Source organism: Delphinapterus leucas, chromosome 1 (genome assembly GCF_059928025.1).
Source record: "Delphinapterus leucas isolate spDelLeu-1000000601 "Yukka" chromosome 1, BTC_Dleu_Yukka2, whole genome shotgun sequence".
Lineage (NCBI taxonomy): Eukaryota > Metazoa > Chordata > Mammalia > Artiodactyla > Monodontidae > Delphinapterus > Delphinapterus leucas.
The window spans coordinates 89,652,593-89,672,336 of NC_143129.1; the positions used below are offsets into that span (position 1 = coordinate 89,652,593).

The 19,744-nt window shown below is 37.7% G+C and overlaps 1 protein-coding gene and 1 non-coding gene across 6 annotated transcripts in view; one reads left to right on the forward strand and one right to left on the reverse strand.

Annotated features, from left to right (window-relative positions):
• The first annotated feature begins 256 nt into the window (after positions 1-256).
• CSDE1 (cold shock domain containing E1) overlaps positions 257-19,744 on the forward strand; it is a 36,761-nt gene continuing 17,273 nt past the window's right edge. For 2 of the 5 annotated variants that reach the window (XM_022583997.3, XM_022583999.3), the window contains exons 1-5: positions 257-372; positions 7,081-7,490; positions 17,359-17,557; positions 18,569-18,678; positions 19,080-19,172. In XM_022583997.3, the coding sequence (XP_022439705.1) occupies positions 17,359-17,557; positions 18,569-18,678; positions 19,080-19,172 (402 nt within the window). In that variant the 5' untranslated portion in view covers positions 257-372; positions 7,081-7,490. Of the gene's footprint in view, positions 373-7,080; positions 7,491-14,571; positions 15,609-17,358; positions 17,558-18,568; positions 18,679-19,079; positions 19,173-19,744 lie in introns of those variants that run through there. The other 3 variants (XM_022583998.3, XM_089917461.1, XM_089917465.1) reach the window with 3 other exon arrangements.
• LOC115801853 (small nucleolar RNA SNORD35) lies at positions 9,788-9,873 on the reverse strand. Its single transcript, XR_004022216.1, has one exon. It is a non-coding gene; the product is annotated as a small nucleolar RNA SNORD35 (small nucleolar RNA).

The window sequence follows — 19,744 nt, forward strand, 5'->3', positions numbered from 1 at the left end:
TTGTTTGTCTTCAAGGTTTATCCTGGTCTCGGGGCCTAAAACATTCAGGTTTGCAAAGATCAGAGACGCCGAAAGTCACCCGCCACCCCGCCCCGTGCGTCCCAGCGGAGTCAGCAAACACAGAGATTGCTTCCGGCAGCTCACGGAGGAGGGGAACTAAGGGAACGTAGACACCACCTCGGTTGTGGTTAAGCGCAGCGAACTGGCCGGCGTCACTCAGCCCTCGTGCGCAGGCGTACTAAGGGTACGCTCCCCCCCTTCCTGTGCACGCGCTCGAAGCCCGCAACTCTCGCGAGAGAAGCGAGATTTATTCCTACGTACCGGGCCGTGCTGCTTATGGCGGCGCTGGAGAGGGGGCGCTGAGCTGTTGGGGTGAGTACGACCTCAGGGTCCAACTGGGGGTAGCAAGAAGCCACGTTAAGGGCAGATGAGAGGACCAAGACAAACGGGAGAGACTTCTGAGGCAGGGTGGGCACTCCTAGAGCTTCGGGTAGAGACGATCTCACCCTGAGTCCCTGCCCCGGGCTTTTCCACCCGGCTCCCGTTCAACTGTTTAGGCCTCACATCAGGCTGCAGAGCAGAAGCGAAGAGTCTAGGCCAGGCGGTCGCGCGTTGTGGTGGTGGTGGTGACTAAAGTGGGGGGAGGGAGCGAAAATGGAGGCTCCGACCGCAGCCAAGATGGAGGCAGGGGTGCGGGGCTCGGGCGCGGAGGCTGCTGGGAGTTGTAGTCTGGCTGCTTCTTCCTCTGCGGCTTGGTGGGGGAAAGGAGAACTACAAGTCCCGGCGGGCGGGGCGAGGGAGTGGTGGCGCGGTCCTTTGTGTGAGACTGGAAGAGCTGGAGGCATAGGAGAGGAGCCTATTCTGACTCTGAACCCTGTGGTATCTTGGCCATCACCTGCTTGGATCTGACTACGAGTACCAGAGCGCAGTGCGGCAATGGCGCTTCCTTTGTGTATGGACTGAGACCCCGCTCCATCTAACTGCTTAGAGACACCTCCTTTTCTCGGCACATCTGGCACGGTAGTGCGGCCGAATTGTCATCCTTACTTCCATTCACCTAGAGCTGTTTATCTTGGGTCTCAACACCCAACCTTCCCGTCTAGTCCTCCCCTTCGGCTTCTTGAGGAAGAGAACCAGCCCCTAAACTTAGGCACATGGCTCTCACCCTTCTAATCCTGGTGTTAGGGCGAACTCGGTGAGAACTCAGTGGAGTTCTCCTTACTCCCCCTCTGGTTCTTATAGTGTAAGAGCCCGGCCCATATTGTGCAATGAAAGGCATGGCTTCGTCATTCTGTGTAGAATTAGTTTTTTAGAGCCCTGGTCGTAGACACTTTAGAGGTTCTTACCATCCTTTGTATCATAAGTAGGAACTCTTAGTGCTACGGTTCTTTTTGCTTTAAGGTTTTCCTTTAGAAACACCCAGTAGCTCCTCTTTTGCCTGACAGGTGAGGCAGGGAACCCTCTCTAAAAACAGCCTTCAATCCGCAAATACAAAAGCTGAACGTTGTTTGAGGTAATTTCCTTGTTTTGCACCTAAAATGAGCGCAAGAATGTGGTCCTCTTAAACAGTTGGTAGACAGGGTGGAGGAGGGAGGACGCCCAAAGGCACTGTGGTAGTTAAATCTTTAAATCCTTCCTGTGGGAGACTTAGCTTTTTATCAGGATGGTATGAACTGGCAGCTCTTGACCAGAGCTACCAATCTATAAAATGTAGGTACCAAATTATAGCCCGCTAATATAAGTTGTTCTGTATCAAAACGCTGAGTAATTTTCGAGTCTATAGAAGGAAGCATTTTCAATACTACGTTGAGGGGCAGTATAATACCTTTGTGCCCTTTTGGTACTAACCAATATTGGGTATTCTTGGTTTGGGTAAGGAGGGGGGTTATATACTTGAATAGGCATATGCCTGAGTCATAAAATCTTGATAAATTTTCAACCTTGTTTTTTTTTTTTTTTCCTTTTAGCCATAGGCCCGAAATAAAAGAGATGGTAGTGGTTTGAGTGATTTTGCAGCTGCTCTGGATGTTTACCATCGAGATGAGTATTTATAGCAGCTGAGTTGAAAAGTAAAGCATTTGAGGCACAGAAGATAGGTTTTCTTTTTTTGTAAATAAGTTCTGACTTAACAAGTATGACCTTTAGAGTATGGTTGAAAATTCTGGTAAATTCCTGCAAATAAAAAATGAGAATGTGGAAGCTGACATGTAGTCCTGCTTTATCCTACTCCTGTTTTCCCTTCCTTCCATCTAAAGACACACAATGCAGGGCCATTACATCATTTTTAAAAATTTTTTCTTTTAAATTGTGGTAAAATATACATAACGGAATTTACCGTTTTAACCTTTTTTTTTAAGTGTACAGTTCAGTAGCATTAAGTTCATTCACATTGTTGTGAGGCCCATACTTTTGACAAAGTATTTTAAACATGGAAATGCTGTGTGCGCACATTTTTAAGGAGTTGAATTTGAGGACTGCATTACAAAACAAAAATCTTGAGATCTTGTTAAATAAATACGAGGCGTTGGTTTGCCTGTTTAGTCTTTTCAAAAATCAAAGGGGGACTACTTTGAGATTTTTGACCCAGACTGTCTTATGGAGAGTTGTAACTTGTAGGATTTTTCATGATAAAGAATTACAGCTAGAAGAATTACAACTGTATTTTTTAAGATTTAATAGCTGGAATGTCTTCAGTGGTGAAATTGCTGTGGTGGGGGTGACTTGTTTTCTTGAATTCCATCATTTCTTGCTGTTAAATGCTTTCTGCCAAATCAAGATTTTTAAAAATTCCTTTGTCTTGGTATTAGAATGTTTTCTGCTTGCATGTGTGAGTACCTAGTTAAAAAAATAACTCAAAACTTTTTTCCAGTTCAAATATACTGTCAAGCCAGAGGAATTCTTAGAGATGTTTCTGTTGTGCTACATTTTTTATTAGGGGTATTAAACTGAATATTGTGTATTGGAAGATTATTTTTTGAGCATTATTTGTCCTTTTATGCTGAGGTATACTATTAATGTGTAGTTGAAAATAATTGATCGGGAGTTTATTCGCGTTGAACCTGTAGGCTATCCATTGGTTTGCAGCTGCAGCCAATATATAACCAGTTAGTTGTTTGCATTTCTGCTAAACATTGGATTTCCAGGGATGTTAAAAACATGTCAGTTACCTGTGGGAACTGATGACATTTGGATTTGGTTAAGTAAGATACTTAATTAAAATTAGTTTCACCTTTCTTTCAAGTTCATATGATTACTAGAAAATTTTAAATTACGTATGTGGCTTGCACAGTATTTCTGTTGGATGGTGCTGGTCTACACTATTCTTTGATTTTTGTGTCTGGAGCATTTCTTCAGCTTCTTTCCACAGTGGCATTTGTCCTATTTCAAAGTATTAGTATATGTAAAAGAAGTTAAGTGATGGGTGGGTGTATAATTTTAAATATCTAGTAACAGCACAATTGTTATTACTAAAGGAAACATATAGAAAAAGATGGTTGCAGCAATTTGATTTTCTTTTATTTCTGCTCAACGTGTTGATGACTTAAATTGTTTTAAGGTGGTTAATTATCTGAACTTTTATTATTTTCCTTAGATCCCAAAGTAAAACTGAATTAAAACCTGTTAGGCACTTCGGTTATACAGGTTAGAGAAAAATGTGATATACTTAAACTTGTCTTGGGTTAATTCATCAAGAAATACCAACTGGGGAGTTAAGGCAAGAATGAGTGTTAGTCATGTAAATCAACAGTAGAGAACCTTTTCAGTTCCATGCTGCCTATTTGGGTCTTTGCTCTTATTCTCAAAGAAAGTACTCTGAAGAAAGTGGGTTAGGTGGAGGGACTTTTATAGACTGGTTTAGCATTTCTTTAACATTCTTCCCAAGTGAATGCTGTACAGACTTTGAGTATAATTTGTCAAAATGATAAACTGGGTTATGTGGTAACATTTTAGATGGATTAATGTCATATAAATGTATTAGTTCAACGTGTTTTAGTTTAGTGCCTGCTGTGTGCCCGGCTTCAGCTAAGCCTTTGCGATAAAGCAGCGAAGTGGAGGGGACAGTAAATAACAAAACAGGTGATGATAGTTTTAAGGCAGGTAAAATAGGGCATGACTGTTTGGATTATCAGATCAACTAAAGGAAAATTAACTTCTAAAACAGCATGACATAATTGATAATTAACTAATGGTGGTAGTGTTCCCATACAGAGCAAAGGGAAAAGGAGTTGATTACTTAGTAATCAGGGAGACTCTCAGATCCACATTTAAATTGTTCCTTAGTTTTTTTTATTAGTACTCTGTATTTCATGTGACTTAAGAAGCGTCTAGCTTTGGGGGTGGGGGGGAGGTTGTAGGGGGTACACTTTGGTTCAGAGGATTAAAGCGAAAGAATTGGTCAGTACCACCCATGAATGTTAATAATCTTAGCATGAGTGGATAGCAAATTTATTAAAATGCCCAATGGGTATCTTTTAAAAGAAGAGGTTATTTCTTGATTGGATAATTAAGACTTTATACAGTTCACCAAACAAAATTTTTTAAAGTTGGTGGAACTGTCTACCAACTTGAATTGTGTCTTTTGCTGTTACAGATTAACTATCTTTTTGCTGTATTAGTTTCTGCTGTGGTAAGTTTAGCAGTACCTGGTTAAGTGCTATCAGGGGTTGTGATAAAGAAATAAACTTGAGTTTGTCTCTCAGAAATCTGAAATATAATTGAAGGAACAAGATACATAAACATGTAAGTAAAGTACAGAAATGATTTGGTACCAAAAAGCATGATGCCAGCAGTGGGAGTTACTGTAATAAATCTGTGCTGGAATGGTCAAGAAAGGCTTTTTTTGTCGCATTGAAGATGATAAAATGTATTCTTTGTGGAAAGACCCGTATACACAAAGACTAGAATTCAGGAATCTCCCAAGAGTTGCGTTTAAGAATTAGGGAGGAAAATGCACCTATCTAGAAGAACTGGAGAGCAGAAGAAGGTAAAGATGTAAAGGTAGAAGAGACACACCTTGAATGGTGGTGGTTAAACGCTGGCTGCAAGTCAGAAACATCTTGGGGGCAGGGTGGGAAGGAAAATACACCAATGCCTAGGACCTAACCCCAGTTAACTTAGAATCTCAAGGTGGGATCCAGGCTTTGATTTCCCCTCCCCCCAAGTCCCAGGTGGGTTGGATTTGCAGCCAGGCTTAAGAACTTCCCATTTACAGTGCTGGAAAAATCACTGAGGATTTTGGACAAGGAGATGAGATGAATGAGATGAAATTGGAATTTTAGATAAATCAGTCTGGTAGTGTTATGTGGCAGAATATGGAAAGGGTTGACACTGGAAGTTAGCAGATGTGTCAGACCCCTGGACTAAAATATGATGTCATTTAGGGCAAAAGATGAATACACAAGGTATCTTGAAATATTGATAAGACTTGCAACATTGGGTGTGTAGGTGGAGAGGGAGGAATCAAAGATCATTAAAGAAGTGGCCCTACGTCAGGCCAGTTCAGTTACTCTTTGAGTGGGGACTGGGCATGTGTATGTCTTAAAGCTTCCCAAATGATTTGAGAATCAATTGCTCTAAGAAGTATCTAGTCTGGGTAATAGAATGATCCAAATAAAATTGAAAGATTTGACAAATGTAACATTTGATATTTGAAGTTACTGTGTAAAGTCATGGAATGTTAGGTATACCCAAGAGCCACAGATCAGCTGTTACTGAGTTTTCATTTTGCATAGGAGAAACTGAAACTCAGGGAGATTAAATAATTTGTTTGTGACATTTTACTGGTAAGTATCAGTGTGATTAATATTGAGCTCTCCTACTCTTTTCACCAGGTCTGACCTCTTACCTTATAGTCATCATTTCTGATCTTAAAATATACTGTCCACCTCTCAGCATATCTAAAACCAAATCCACCTTTACTTTTCCCCATATAAGTCATTTTAGTTAACAGCACCATTTTAGCTAACATTTGAGGCACTGCAAAATAATAATTTTTTACAGCTAATACAAAGCACAATTCTGTGATTTTATTTATACATATATTACACTTCTCTTCCCTTCTCATCTTAATTGTTTCTGTTCTATAGACATTCCTCATCTGTTTATGGCAACAGCTCTAATGAGATGTCTGTTTCCTTCACTAAGTGATCCTTCATAGGATTTCATACCCTTTCATCAAGAACTAAGGCTCTCTGTTTCCTGTTACGTCAAGTTGAAACACTTCATAATCTGGCTCTACTGCATCTGTTACACCATATATCTCATTTCACTTTAACCCAGCCCTCTGTTCTATCCAGGCTAGCCTATTGATTCCTCTGAAACAACAAGCTACACTTGCTGTGACAGTCTCATGCAATAAAGCTCCCTTGATGTCAGGCATAGAAAATCCTATACATGGTCTCTGCTCTCAAGGGACTTAGGATTTAGTTGTATACTCTGGCTTGGTTTATGTGATATTTTATGCCTAGAATACTCAGCTGCTTTCTTTTTCTCAAAAATCTGCCCATTTCTCCAAATTAAGCTGAAATAGTCTACCTCTTAACTAAAAGCCTTCTCTGACCATGTTGTTTTGATGCACAGACGGTGATGCATAAACAATAAATAGTATTTCTAGAATAGTATGTGATGTAGTAGATACCCAGATATTAGTTGAGCAAATTAATTTTGGACATTTTGTCCTATACTCTAGTTTTCCCTCCATGTATAAATAACTCTTCTCAACAAGGGTGTAAACTCCCTGATGGCAGGAAATTCTTCTATGTTTTCCACAGTACCTAACACAGTGCTAGGTAGTTACAAAACACTTATACTAAATAGAATATTATGTTATGTAACTTCGAATTTATTTGTGGGGGGGGGGTGTCAATAAGGACTGAATAATTTCGGGTTTTGAGTGTACAGTACCAAAGGAGGTATCCATTAGCACTTGGGAGATTGCTTAAATGACATTGAGTGTGTGTGCTTCCAAGTTTTCTGCCTTGCTTGATTCTAAGTTAATGAAATGAGTTTGTCCCTCTAGCTACCCTCTGTCCCTGATTCTTTTATGTAAGTTATACTTAATGTCTTCATTCTTATCTCTAGTATGAAGTGTAACAGAACAGACTTTACCACCTGAAACTGCTGCTTCAAGTTCAGATCAGGCAAGGAACAAACCTCGAAACAACCAACAAGACCAAAGAAGAGTACACTTAAGTTGAAGACACAACACTTGATCTGAAACAAGAAGTTTGTGCCTACTCAACAGCTTTGAAAGAGCACTTCCCAACGCTGCTAGTAGTCTTTGTTTTCTTCAGTGCTGTACTGTAAGATTGCCTGGTGCAGCAGCAGTTGTATTCTTTATTAGCTTGATAGGTCATTTTCTCTTGCACGCGCGCTCTCTTTTCTTTTTTTTTTTTTTTTAACACTAGCAACTTTCATCCTTTGAAACGTGTGCTGAAAAAGAAGAATCAGCAAATACTACTGAAAGTGCAATATTTGATTATCACTGCGAGGTAGGTTTATCGTTTCCTATTGGCAAGAATCAGTTTATAATTCTAGATTTCCTAATTATTTGGTTAAATTTAAAATCTTAATCTGTTTGCTTCTAAAGGTATTCTGAAAACAGTTTATATTATCAACTATTAGTCTGAAAATATCAACACTAGATTATTTTAACTTGTTGTCTTTTGTTAGATGACAATATTTATGCCCAAAACTGGGATTTTCCACCCCAGATTATATTTATTAATACATGCAGGTCTCTTGATTTATTGGTCTCTTAGAAAGAAAAACTCCCTCTGTACTATTAAGAAGTTAGGGTTTCAGTTAGGAGTGCCCTTTGTAGTCTTTGAGGTAACCTTGGGTAAAGAAAGCCTACAGAGAAGGGACATTTGAAGGTGAGTTGTACTTTGTTAAGAGGGAGAAGAGTTTTTGGTAGAGGTATAGAGGTAACGGAATGAGCATATTTGGGGAGATCTGAAAGCACGTGGTATATGTTGAGTAGTCTGTTATGAACGGAGTAGAGAATACAGTTTTGTGGGTCAGAGAGAATAACTGGAAAGGGAGGCTTGCTGGAGGCAGGTTCTACAGGGCCCACTCTACTTGCCTTTATTTTTCAGGAAAGTTGTCAGCTGTTTATAAGCAAGGGCTTAATGGATTTTGTATTTCAAACCTGAGATAGTTTATTGCTTCAGATTTTAAAGTTACATATTCATAAATGTATCTTTGAAAGACAAATGGTGCTACTTTTAAGGAATAGGCTGAGGATGGGAAGACCTGTTAGGAGCAATGGACAGAGTGGAAGGAAGATAAAAGCTAGGGTAAAGGCAGAGAAAGAGGTAGATACTAGGTGTTTTAATGGTAGAAGTAATAGGACTGGTGACTAGTTGAATGGGAAGTTGAGGCTGGAGGGAATTGATTTAGTCTATCCAGTTGTCCAAGTTAGAAATCGTTGTTCATAGGAATGGGGAAGTTCAGGTAGGAATTTGTGGAAATCTGTTTTATTAGTAATCTGAAGTTGAGAAAATATTCTAGTATGGAATGTTAAACAGTGGTTGTTTGGGGGAGGTAAGATTGTGAAGGGCAATTGTTCCTTTTTAATCTTTAGTTTCTAGAGTTTCTAAAATCAGCAGAAATAAAGACTTGGAATTCAGAAAGGAGTCGTCACTTTATAGGTAATAAAGGAAGAAGTGCCAAAGAAGAGAATGTTGAAAGAAATAGGTAGTCCGGGTAGGAATGCCAAGGAAGAGAATTTCAAGAACTGGGTGGTAATCCTTTTGTAAAACGCTTCATTGATCAAATGAGGAGAATGAAAACAGACCACTCCTAGGTTGTTGTCTTATAAAAGCTTCATCACCATTTCAACAAGTAGTGGGCCTTTATCTCCAGTTTATTTAAAGGTTAAGGACCTGGCTGTGGTAATGACCTTACTGTGGACCAGAATTATTCCTTAATTTAAAACTACCATTAACACCAATTTATTTAAATTATCCATAAACAGACATATAATTACTCAGTATTAAGGATTTTTTTTGTTTTGTTTTTTAAGCATTGACTAATTTAATCCTCACATCCACAGTGGCATTGGTACTTTTGTTTTTAATTAATTTATTTATTTTTGCTGTATTGGGTCCTCGTTTCTGTGCGAGGGCTTTCTCTAGTTGTGGCAAGCAGGGGCCACTCTTCATCACAGTCTGCGGGCCTCTCACTGTCGCGGCCTCTCTTGTTGCGGAGCACAGGCTCCAGACGCGCAGGCTCAGTAGTTGTGGCTCACGGGCCTAGTTGCTCCGCGGCATGTGGGATCCTCCCATACCAGGGCTCGAACCCGTGTCCCCTGCATTAGCAGGCAGATTCTCAACCACTGTGCCACCAGGGAAGCCCAAGGTTATTGTATTACTTGCTTTTTTTGTTTGTTTCTTCCTACCTCCTCATCTGATTTTTTAAAAAATAATTTTAGACTGGTACCACTTGTGCTGGGTTAGATAAAATAATGGGGATTGAAATTGTACAGCTCTGTCGTTACTATTCAGAAGGGTAAAAGATTAGATGGTACAGCTTTCATTGCATTGACATGAATTGTAGAGATGGATTTAAAGTAGAAGTGCTTTTTGTTTAGCCTAATCTTTGTATTCTGAGTATTAGTTTACTACAGGAACATCCCGCCCCGGGGTGGTGGAGGTGGGAGGAAGCAAAGCTGTAAGGAAACAAGACAGGGTGACTAGGGGAGGGCTATTGACAACCTGTCCTAGAGGATCCCAGTTTAGTCATTGAACTTCTCAGCAAGCCTAAGCTCAAAAGCCGCTCCCTGCTCCTTCTGGCATCAGCTGAGCCATTGGCATTATTGGCATTGCCCACAGTGGCATCGCAGACCATTGTGAGAGAAAGCCATCATCTGCTACGTGAACATTTTTAATGCGTAAATGCATGCATAGCTGTCAAAAGTTGAGTTATATAAGGGCTTCCCTGGTGGCGCAGTGGTTGAGAGTCCGCCTGCCGATGCCGGGGACATGGGTTCGTGCCCCAGTCCGGGAAGATCCCACATGCCGCAGAGCGGCTGGGCCCGTGAGCCATGGCCACTGAGCCTGCGCGTCCGGAGCCTGTGCTCCGCAACGGGAGAGGCCACAACAGTGAGAGGCCCGCGTACCGCAAAAAAAAAAAAAAAGTTGAGTTATATAGATTAATTCACATATTTACAAACAGATAAATAACAATTGGGGGGTTATTGACAGTAAAACGTGTTCTGATTGTACAGTTGTGAATTATTCCATTTAAAATGAGTGCAGCTAAGGAAACAAATTTGGTAATGCAGTAGAACCGCAGATTTTGTTTTTATTTTTACTTTAATTTTTATTGGAGCATAGTTGCTTTACAATGTTATGTTTCTTGCTGTACAGCAAAGTGAATCAGTCACACAAATACATATATCCACCCTTTTTTAGATTTCCTTTCCATTTATGTCACCACAGAGCATTGAGTAGAGTTCCCTGTGCCATACAGTAGGTAGGTACTCATTAGTTATTTATTTTATACATTGTAGTGTATATATGTCAGTCCCAGTCTTCCAATTCATCCCACCCTGCCCCTTCCCTCCTTGGTAACTATAAGTTTGTTCTCTACATCTGAGAACCACAGATTTTAAAAGAGCCTTTGTAAAAAACAGTAAAAGTAGTACATAATTAGGAATGAATAAAAATATTGAGGAGTGGGATTGGCCTTAAAAATATCAATGAATAAGACTTATAAGAAGTTTGTCATGTAAAGATAGACATGGATTGTTTTGATGAGTATTTTGATCAAAGACAGTTTAAGGTGACAAGAAGGAAAGCAAAGCTAGGAACATTAAAAGAAAACTAAAGCCTCAGGTGAATGAGAAGATAACGGTAACTTGGCTAGGGGTGTGGAGACCTATGATCAGGAACTGTAAATGTCTTGATTGATTTTCAAAGTCAGGTGTGCGAACTTTGGAGCCTGTTCTCCATCCCTAGCAAAAATCCAGGAGCAAACAAATAAAAAATAAGATCTTTCAATAAGGAGATTTGACAGAGTATCTCTTGATAACATAGTGGTCAGTATGGAATATAGATTGGATTATAAGCATTAAAAGGCTTTGACTAATGGACTGATTTTCAGAGGTCTCCATATGTGTGCTGCCCGATTCTCTTCTTGCTCTACTTTTTAAAAAGATTTAGTGGTAAGTAGTTATGTGTGTGCTCTGTACTAAGCACCATTCCAGGCTTTTTGTAGGAAGTAACCCTAACCGTCCCTACAACCCTGTGAGGTGGGTATTAAGGAAGGACATAGAATGCTTAAAAGACAGATTACAAAGGCTAATGATTTAAAATTATCCCTCTAAATTGGAATTCCAGGTTAACTAAGAAATTTAAAAGCATTAGATTAGTTTTTTCTTTAGTAACAGATGATCAGTTATACAAGTACTAAAAGGAGAAAATATGATTTTACTAATTTATTAAGGAGTAATAGAGTTTTGTTGTTGTTGTTGTTTTTAGTTATATAAAGTTACTCAAACTTTAGTCTACAGAATCAAGAAACATAATCACTCAGTGCTTTGTATATATTGGTCAGGGTACAGTAAGAATAGTAGTGAAATGTACTTCAGTGAATAATAATTTGAAACATATCCAGAAGACAGCAGTTAGTCTGAAAAACAGTTGCATTCTGAAAACTGAAAGGAGCAAAGGAAGTTAAGGGGAAGTATGTTTAGATTAAGAAAACAGTCATTTTCTAAAACTGTCATACAGTGAAATAGGTTGCCTTTTCTAAACTAATTCCTTTTCAGTGGGAGCCAAGCAGACTAGGTTAGGAAAAAGGGGGGGGGGAAACAGCTCAGAGATGTTGCAAGAAGAAATTACAGAGCACAGAATTTTGATTTTTTTTCCCCACCTCCCAAGGGAATTTGGAAATCACTTAGGCCATCATTTTACATCTGCAGAAACAATCCCAGAGAAGTTTTAAAAAGTATGAGAAGCAAGACTAAAAGCCAGTCTTTTGATTCTAGTTCTGTGTTCTTTAGGGAACTTTAGTTGATTTCTTGAATTAGAAGTGAAGTTTAAATTTGACCTGTGATTCTTTTCCATTTCTCCTTTTAAAAAAAAAATTATTGTTAATGATTTTTAAAAAATTTTTTGGGCCACGTTTGGGTCTTCATTGCTGCGTGTGAGCTTTCTCTAGTTACAGCGAGCGGCAAGCAGGGGCTCCTCTTCATTGCAGTGCGCGGGCTTCTCGATGTGATGGCTTCTCATTGCGGAGCATGGGCTCTAGGCCCGAGAGCTCGGTAGTTGCGGCTCGCGGGCTTAGTTGCTCCGTGGCATGTGGGAATCTTCTCGGACTAGAGATCGAACCCGTGACCCCTGCATTGGCAGGCGGATTCTTAACCAGTGCGCCACCAGGGAAGTCCCGTTAATGACTTTCTGATTAAAAACAAATACATAGAAAAGAGTAGAAAGTCTAAACTTGGTGTTGGGGGTATTCGTCTGCTGTGTTCACTAGTATACATGTAGAACCTAGAACAGTGCTGATGCATTGTAGGCATTCGAGTTCTGGTTTAGCGTATAAAGCAATGGTTAAGAATGTGAGCCATGGAGTGAGTACTGAGTTCTGTTCCCATTTACCAGTTTTAGCTCTGTGCACTTAGAACACCATCTTAAGTGTTACATTGTCTGGGAGTATTGAAGTAGACTTTCCTGGTCTTTCCTTTTTAAAATACAGTTGAAATTATATTATAGAAATATTTTTGTCATTATATAAATGACTATGAAACTTTAGATTATTTCCGGGAATTTGTTATTAAAACATTTTAATGAACACATTTGTGCATAAAGCCTTGTCCACATTTCACATTTCCCCATGATAAGTTTCCTGCAGTGGAATTATTAAGGAAAGCACCTCCACATTTTGGTACATGTGGTTAAACTGTTATTTCAGAAAGGTTGCACCAGTTTGCCACCGTGAAAATATATTAGCATGTTGTTCTTAACCTACTTTCTCAATTTTTTAAATCTTTTATCTTCGATAGTCTGATAAATGAATAATTTGTTTTATCTAAATTTTTGCTTGCTAGAATTGAAGTTCATATGTTTTGTGTTTAATGAATGATCTTTTAAGACTTATTTGTTTTAATGTCTTTCCATAATTCAGCAAATGAGTGCTTACTATGTGCCAAGCACTGTCTAACACTAGGGATTTATCTTTGAACAAAAAGCCCCTGCTCTCATAGAGCTTATATTCTGGTAGTTTAATTCTTACTGATTTGCTTAAATTCTTTAATGATACACTCATATATTTACATTTGCGTTTGTTCTCTTTAGGTTTGAGTATAAAAGCTTATACTTTTTATGTAATCAAGTATTGATCCTTTCCCTTGGCGTGTTTTTCTATTGACTTTAAACCTAGAAAGTCCCCCCTTCCAAAAACTTTATAAATGCATACATTTTTATTTAATATTTGTTAAGGCATTTAACACAGTTCATCTAGAATATATTTTTTGTATATTGTGAGATGAGCAACTAAATTGATTTTCCCCCTATTTAAAAAAAAGCCAAGTAACATTTACATACTGATCCACCACCACCCCCCTTTTTTGATGTTGTCTTTATGTTAATTTTTTATAAACAAGCATGTGTTGTTGAGCTGTCTACTTTTTCCATTGGATTTCTCTTTTTATGTAATTGTTTGGTGGTTTTGTTTGTTTTGTTTTTTAAGGAACATCACTTTTGTTTAATGGTGCTTCTTTAAAGTTTTGATGGTGCTGGTTTTAAAAAAAATTTAGGTGAACTATTAGGAATTCTTTTAAGGGTTAACATACTGTCTTATCTAAAGTTGCTTGAGTGATATATGGGTTTCCCTTTTTAAAAAGTAGCCCTCAAATTAGATAAAGGCTAGAGAAAAATACTTAAGTCAGGAAAGGTGCTAGGAGAAAGGAGAGGTTCTGGTTCAATTCTGTTTTGATGTGCACATCTAAAGGTGAGATGAGATGAGCAATATAGCCTAAATTCCAGTACGCTTGTTGGGGAATAGTTTAGTCTTAGAAATGATAGCTCTGATCCCTTCTCATTCTGGTTCATTTTCCCTTAGGGTGAGAAAAACGTGAGTCTTACCTCTTACCTTCAGCTAGGACTACTAGGACTGGAGACTTGAGAATGTGGTTTTTGCAGCTTCCTGGCCTATGTGTTACAGATCGTATCATTCATTGCGTTCTTACTTGTATGGCGGTAAGAACTAGTCTAAACATGAAAAAAGCACAGCTTGAAAGTCATGGTCTAAGTCAGTGATGGTGGAATAGTGGTCTTCAAATTAATTTGATAATACTGTTTAACAAGAAGAGCATGTATGTCAAGAGCATGTATGTACGTGTATATATTTATAAATCGTGTGATTATACTGCTCCATTTGCATTGTGAAGCAGTGGTACAAATAGGACAAAGGTGAAATAAGCAATATTGTGAAAATAGTGTACCTGTTAACAGTGTAGAAACTTTTCAACCCCACTAGAAATATATATATCTGGATGCTTAGTTTATAAGTGTTTAATTTAAAAACTTTATACTATCATGAATTAATATCTGAGGGACAGTATGCATTTTATGTTTTATTGGTACTGGTATAAGTCTGTATCATAGTCTTGATCTTAATGTTTTGTCAGACTTGTCAGATCTCATTAGATGGTCATTTATTTCATAATGTGGAGGTACAAGAACTAATACTAGGATTAGAAGTGCTGGCTTCCAATTCTCTGCCTTTGCTTGCTTTATTAGCATTATCTTCTAAGATTCTTCTGTGGGAATCTTTTTCAACAGTTTGTCTATTTGTGAGGGCAGTTTAGTTAAACTAGATAGCTAAATATGTACACTTAATTGGAGAGATGTAAACTTTAATATGCTGAAAGTAAATGAACGAGGGCTTCATTGTCAATCTCTTGTGAGGTCCTCCACTCTTTCCTCAGAGTACTTAAGTAATGTATGACATGTGATACGACCTGACATATCAACTCAGCAAGGCCTCTTCTATAAATACATAATAACCATTTGTAAAAGCTAGTTTTTATCTCTGGTCAAATATATATATTCTAGTTCAGATATTTTCTTCCTACACCCCATTAGATTATCCTGTGTGTACCCTACTTGAGGGAGACAAGTGATTGAGAATACTGGATTCTGTGTAAAGTTGTGGGACATTGAGAAGAAGTTGGTCTCAGTTGTCTTGCTGTAGCAACCACCAGAGTCCTTATGGCATTTTAAAAATTGTAAATGTTATGGATTAGGGGTTAAGTAAGTGCTTTAAAAAATACATTTCAGTTTGACCGTTTAGTGTTAATGCTATAATTTATTTTGTTGATAGAAATCTGATTAAATGAATTATATTTTGCTAAAGTAACTTAGTGATAAATGTAAAGATATACAGGTTGACTGTCAAATGTGTGTTAAATTGTTATTGATCATAGTTGTAAACATTGTGCTATGTTATCACAGCTGTTTGAGATGGAGAACGTTTTTACTGTGTCATCAGATCCTCATCCCCCTCCTACAGCCCCTCCTTCACTTTCTTTACCTTTATCTTCATCTTCTACCTCATCTGGGACTAAAAAACAAAAGAGGACCCCCACGTATCAGAGATCTGTAAGTCAGGGAAGCAGTCATCCCAGCTTTTTTCTTTGTGTTAAGAGCATGACTCAGAAGGGCCACTCAGTTTGATTGAAATACCCTGCAAACTCACTTTCTAACTTCCCTAAGTATTTCCTTCACCTTGAATCTTGAAAGGTAAGTTTAGTAGTTTAGGCCTTGCTACTCAAAGTGCGTCCAAGAATCAGAAGTATTGGTATCACCTTGGGAGCTTGTTAGAAGTGGAGAATCTCAAACCCCTGCCGCTGAATCAGATTTTGTATTTTAACCAGATCACTGGGTAACTTCAGTTTGAGAAGCCCTAGTTTCGAGTCAGTATTGTAGAGGTAGACCTTCTTTGTTCAACTCCTCTGTCATTTGACTTTGGCAAGTCATTTAATCTCAATGTCTGTTTCGTCATTGGTAAAATTGGGACAATATTCCTCATGGGCTTTTGTAAAAATTAAATGAGTTAGTACACATCCGACACAAAAGAGTGTCTAGCATGAATGAATTAGAACTTAACCACCTACAGATGTGATGGCTTTGATTTGCATGATTTGGCTATCTCACCCAGTGTTTACTTAAAACTTGAGTTTATCTTTTTAGAATTTCAGTCATCTTTTTTTCCTGATGAAAAATTTTTTTACTTGCCCAACGTCAAACTTAAATGAAAATGTTTATAAGTCAAATTTTCAATGAAAGGGTCTAAAACTAGGTATAAAGATGTGGATATGTTGCTATAGTAAATCAATTATAGACTAACCTTTCCTAGGGATTTTGCCCTATTTCATGCTTCACTTAAATAAAATGAAATATCCAATGTGATAGACAGTATCTGATGATTAAATAGGTCCCAGTGCATTGCATTTAAATAAATAGCCCTTCTGTTCACTAAAGAATGTTTTATTTTGCTTTATCTGACCATAGAAACAAATGACAGTATTTAGAGAGTTCAGTGTCTGAAACAGGTGAAAAGATTTCTTTAATTGTACCTGTGAAGTGATTGAAGATTTTTAGGATTGAAGAGCTTTTGTTGTCTTGGAGTTCTTAGAAAACTCTTGCTTTCTAACTCATTATTTTGAGTCATCTTCCATTAAAGGACCTGAGCATGCATGTATTTTCTAGTTTGAAATAAGTATTGCATGGAAAGTTTTATTGTTTTAATCTCTACTAACTTAAATAATTGCCTTCAAGATGCACGGCTTACCAAATAGCATCAGGGTTTCTATTTACGTTTCAAAATAAGTATTAATAAATTTAATGAAATGTCCTGGTAGTTTGGGTTTCCATCTCTTGAATAGTAGTTACCTTTGTTCTGATACTGTTGTTTTAGTAATTTAAAGTTAATGTAAAGGCAGCTTTTACTTATATAGTTACTTTATCTTAATATTTAAACTCCAGAAATTCTATTTGTTTGGTAAGTGAAAATTCTACCATGAATTGGGGCAGTTCCCCCAAAATAATTTGAATTACTTCCTCTGAAATGTTTTATTAGCTAAATTAACATTTCAGTAATAAAAACACATAATCTTCCCTTTATTTGTTTTACCTTTATTTGCCTTTTTATGTTAAAAATTCAGTGATTTGGTTTTTTTTAACATCTTTATTGGGGTATAATTACTTTACAATGGTGTGTTAGTTTCTGCTTTATAACAAAGTGAATCAGTTATACGAAAATTCAGTGATTTGTTAATCAGACTTATAGTAAGCTATGGAGGTAATATACAGATCTATATGTATTGAGTTCTTTCTCTTTTTAAAACAGATGAGCTTTGATCCAAATCTTCTCCACAACAATGGGCATAATGGGTACCCCAATGGTACTTCAGCAGCACTGCGTGAAACTGGGGTTATTGAAAAACTGCTAACCTCTTATGGATTTATTCAGTGTTCAGAACGTCAAGCTAGACTTTTCTTCCACTGTTCACAGTATAATGGCAACCTGCAGGACTTAAAAGTAGGAGGTAATCTGTTGGTTCTCCTTTTTATAAAACTAATCACAAATTTATCTTGCATATCAACTTACTCATGACAGTGTTATGCTTTTGGCCTTTTAATTGTACCAGTTACTGAAGTTTGTTTTTATAAATTAGCAGAATCCTGATTTTTGTTGTGGTGGTAGTCTTTTTGAGGGATGAAAGAGTAATTGATTAAAGATATCTTTGAATATTTTTTAAATAGACACTTGGTATATTTAATTGTTATTCCCCCAATAATGACTGTTTGGCTATATATTAGATTTTAAGCCAGTGAAAATATTAAACTTTATAATGTTAGTTTTAATTATTTTGCCAGGTACTAGTTTGAGTAGTACCTGAAAGAAATAACTCTTACAATGTCACCACTTGGACTATGTGGAAATTCATTTTGGCTGACAACATAGAAATTACTTTCACATGTGAAAATGTGTGGCTTATTAAAGGACTGAAGTTACAAGGTCTCAGTGTGTGTTTTTTTAAAATATCTTTGAGAAAAAAGAACAATAGTTACATGAATATTTGGCATACCAAATACTCTAAACTGTACAAGAGTGTTATTTTGGTTAATCCTCATTTTACAGATGAAGAAACTCAGGGTATAGAGGGATTTTGGGGGTGAGGGGGGAAGCTTGCCAAATCTCATCATTACATTGCATCAGCTGTAGTATGTGTAGGTGCCATGAAAACTAAGATATGGCTAGCTTAGTCTAAAGCAGTAGTTCTGAAACATCAGTGTGTATCAGAATTACCTACAAGGCTTATTAAAATGCAGATTACTGTACATGATGCCCAGAATTTGTTTTGGAGTGGGTCTGGAGTAGGGCCTGGGAATTTGCATTTCTGCTGCACTCCAGGTGATGCTGCTGCTGATGCAGGGACCACACTTTAAGAATCACCAGTCTAAGGAAACTCAAATGCCTCATTAAGTTTAGCTTGAAAGTGAGATACCATTTGGCCAAAATTAGTCCACCAAACACAACACTCTCTTTGTTTTAGATGATGTTGAATTTGAAGTATCATCTGACCGGCGGACTGGGAAGCCCATTGCTGTTAAACTGGTGAAGATAAAACAAGAAATCCTCCCTGAAGAACGAATTAATGGACAAGTTAGTGACTTAGATGCTTTATGTTTTCTTAGGGCCCTGCATTTGCATATCTTTCACATTAGAAAAGGAAGATTCTCCCCATCTCCTCAGTTTGCACGCAAGAGAGCTATAGTATATAAAAGTTACTATTTTAAAATTATATCAGAAGCACTGGCATTTCTTGACCTGAAATAAAAATTTGGTCAAGACTCAATTTGGGTTTTTACACATAACCCTAAGTCTATACTTACAGTCAGCTTATGTACTGTAAGTTTGAAACTTGGCAGCATGACATCCTCTTGTGGATCATATTAAAATGTATCCCTTTGTATAGTAGAGAGGATATTAAAATTCAGTTTATATTGCACAGTGCTGCTCCTGAAATGATTAGCAATGGAAATTTTTTTTTTTTTGACTGGTAGGTTGTGTGCGCTGTTCCTCACAACTTAGAGAGTAAATCTCCAGCTGCCCCGGGTCAGAGTCCAACAGGGAGTGTATGCTACGAACGTAATGGGGTAAACTTGTGTATTTTTCTTAAACCTTTGCCTGATCCACCATGTGATCTATAAGCGTACTTTAAAATTCAAAATAGAAAACGTAAGCTGCAGTTGATAAAAATCAGTTTAAAATTTGGTTTTGAAGAGGCTTCAAGTGCAGCATTATCAAAAAATCTAAAAAGAAAAAAATCCATAGGACTTCCAAGTGTCTTAGCTTGCCCAAGTGTGACCTTAGTTAGAACATTAAGGTAAAATGCTTCTTTTACTCGCTTTTTTTGGGGGTTGTGGGAGGGGATCTTTTTTCTGGTTCCTTTTAAGCACTAACTCAGCTTTTTTGTTTGGAATGCCTTATATAAAAATTGTTTTTTTTGAAATGTAACTACAGCCTCTGGGCAAATGCTTCCACGTGTGTAAGCTTTTTGAAGTTGGATTGCTGCTCAGCTGTGGACTCGCAGAAGTCATCAGCACCTTGGAGGGGAAGTGTGTTTATGTGAATAAACTATGTGCTTGTCAAAAGGCATTTAATTTTAAGAAATTTGGCTTTAAATGCCAGTTTAAGAAGTATTTAACAAAGTAAATCACAGTATACA